General features: G+C 39.8%; 1 protein-coding gene across 3 annotated transcripts in view; it reads left to right on the forward strand.

The window, feature by feature from the left end:
* DSE (dermatan sulfate epimerase) overlaps positions 1–2,452 on the forward strand; it is a 56,335-nt gene that overhangs the window by 22,787 nt on the left and 31,096 nt on the right. For 2 of the 3 annotated variants that reach the window (XM_025042392.1, XM_006926102.3), the window contains exon 2: positions 1,854–2,322. In XM_025042392.1, coding sequence (XP_024898160.1) covers positions 1,854–2,322 — 469 coding nt within the window. Of the gene's footprint in view, positions 1–1,851; positions 2,323–2,452 lie in introns of those variants that run through there. The other variant, XM_015600120.2, reaches the window with a different exon arrangement.

Genomic DNA, 2,452 nt, shown 5'->3' on the forward strand with positions numbered 1-2,452 from the left:
TAGGGATCAGTTAAAGGAGAAACTTCCAACTCATCCTCACCCTGGGTACCTAAAACCTCCATGATGTTAATTGTATTAATAGATGCATCCAATCTAGACTTTTGAGGACTAATATATACAGGATTAAAAAAAATTGTTAGCATAATTGTTCTCTGAAAAGAGCAAGAAATAAACCCCTGGGGGGAGGGGCAGTGGGGCCTGAGCATTACTTCAGACCCAGCCACATCTCTGTATTGCCAGAGACCACACCCCTCCACAGACATAACCACAAAATATTTCTTTTGGCCATGTCTCTGACCTTGAAGGATCCTGCCAGCCGCCTTGAAGCTTTGGATGCTAGACATAATATGGACAGAGTCCAAGAGTTATTTGTATTTTATATGTTTTATTTAGCATGGCTATACTAATTTTTTCATTCACCACAAGTTCTACTCCTAAAATGCTTTGCAAAATCGCTGCCTTTGATTCCATACACTATATATATAGTCCAGTGCACATTCAGAAATATAAATAACAGTAGAATTTTGACAGCATCCACAAATGATGCCATATTGCCTTTCTCTTGGAGATAGGACAAGTTGAGAATCTGGTTTGATCTTTAATATGTGTTAAATCGTTAGTTTTCTTTTTTCTGAGTATGATGAGACAGTTTTTCCTCGGAAAAGTAGTTTGTGTTCAGCTGGAGAGGTTGATTTTTCTCCATCAGTTTCTCCGTTTAATAATTGAAAACTACTGTTCATTATTTACATAAAACTGTCTTTTTCTGGTCTGCTTTCTATAACCTTTCCCCTCTGAAGAATTTTAAGAATTCCCTGACTTTCCTCTAGGGGATTTTATGCCTGCTTTATCCCAGATGTGAGACATGGACTAGGACTAGGCTGAGGGTTTTTTTTTTTTTTTTAATGTTCCTACATTTGAAAGACGTTCTTTTAACCTGTGAGCAAAGTTGCCACTGAAAAAAAGGACTTTTAAGAAAGTTGAGAAAATATGTGAGCTAGGTTTAAATGTCTGATTTACTGAATGGCACCAAAATCCCATATGCAAAATGAAGAAGTAGACGGAAATTTCAGATATTAAGGGGAAAATGCACACGTGTTATTTTAGCCTTTTGATTCTGGAATTTTATTTTCTGAATGAAGGCGTGTCAGTTTCTAGTTCCAGCAGCCCCGTGTCTGGTCTTTCACTGCATGCTTGATGATGTCAGTCCAGGGAATGCATGGGCCTGGCAGATGTTTACCCTCCTTTTGTCTTCTCTGTCCCTACCTTCTGTTGACACAAAGAGGATATTTAGCCTTACTCATAATATTTTGTCTGCTTACATTCTTATAGATGTATTGATCTTAATCCCTGGTTCTCAGTGTAGAACGTTAGGAAGCAGGGAGAAGTTAGAGTGATGGAGGCTGTCTTAAGAAAGTCAGGATTTTTTTATTTTCTCCTAATGTTCATTCAGATTCCCAGACATTTCACCACTAGCTATTGGTTATTGTAGTTTTCACATTAATATCTAAAAAATACCATAAAACCTAAACTTCCTTGTGTGATAAAATGCGAGAAGAATGCCAAGGAGTGTTTGTCTTGCCTACCTACATACATGTTATGGTTTCCCCAATTCCAAAGATGTCTTTTCCACAATGAATACATGTCTTATATCATGCTTAATTAACTAATTAATGACTAATGATCAGGTTTCATAAGTTTCTTTCTAGTTCAAATTGTGTTGTATTAAAACAATCTAAATTGATATGCTTTATTTTTCAGTAGACCTTTTGCTAGTAAGTGAGGTCACTCCCTACCATATGTTTCTACTTTGCCATGTTCCCATAGCTGACATATCCTCTTCTTTCTTCTCGTAGGATCTTTCAAAGATGGTTTGGCTGCCTTGGAGATTTGGAGAACTGATGTCACGATGAGGACTCACACACGGGGGGCTCCCAGTGTGTTTTTCATATGTTTATTTTGCTTTGTGTCAGCCTACATCACTGACAACAGCCCTGAAGTCATGATTCCCTTCACCAATGCCAACTATGACAGCCACCCAATGCTGTACTTCTCCAGGGCTGAGGTGACAGAACTCCAGCTCAGGGCCGCCAGCTCGCATGAGCACATTGCCGCCCGGCTCACCGAGGCTGTGCACACCATGCTGTCCAGCCCCTTGGAGTACCTCCCTCCTTGGGATCCCAAGGACTACAGCGCCCGCTGGAATGAAATTTATGGCAACAATTTGGGTGCCTTGGCAATGTTCTGTGTGCTGTATCCTGAGAACATCGAAGCCCGAGACATGGCCAAAGACTACATGGAGAGGATGGCAGCTCAGCCTAGTTGGTAGATTTTTGTCTTTTTCTTCTTACTGTATTAACTCTGCAATTTAAAGAAACATACTTATATTCAGATGAACTCTAAGAGGCCTGGTTTTCACATACTTGTTTGTGTGTGTGTGTGTGTGTGTGTGTGT

Source organism: Pteropus alecto, unplaced genomic scaffold (assembly GCF_000325575.1).
Source record: "Pteropus alecto unplaced genomic scaffold, ASM32557v1 scaffold79, whole genome shotgun sequence".
Lineage (NCBI taxonomy): Eukaryota > Metazoa > Chordata > Mammalia > Chiroptera > Pteropodidae > Pteropus > Pteropus alecto.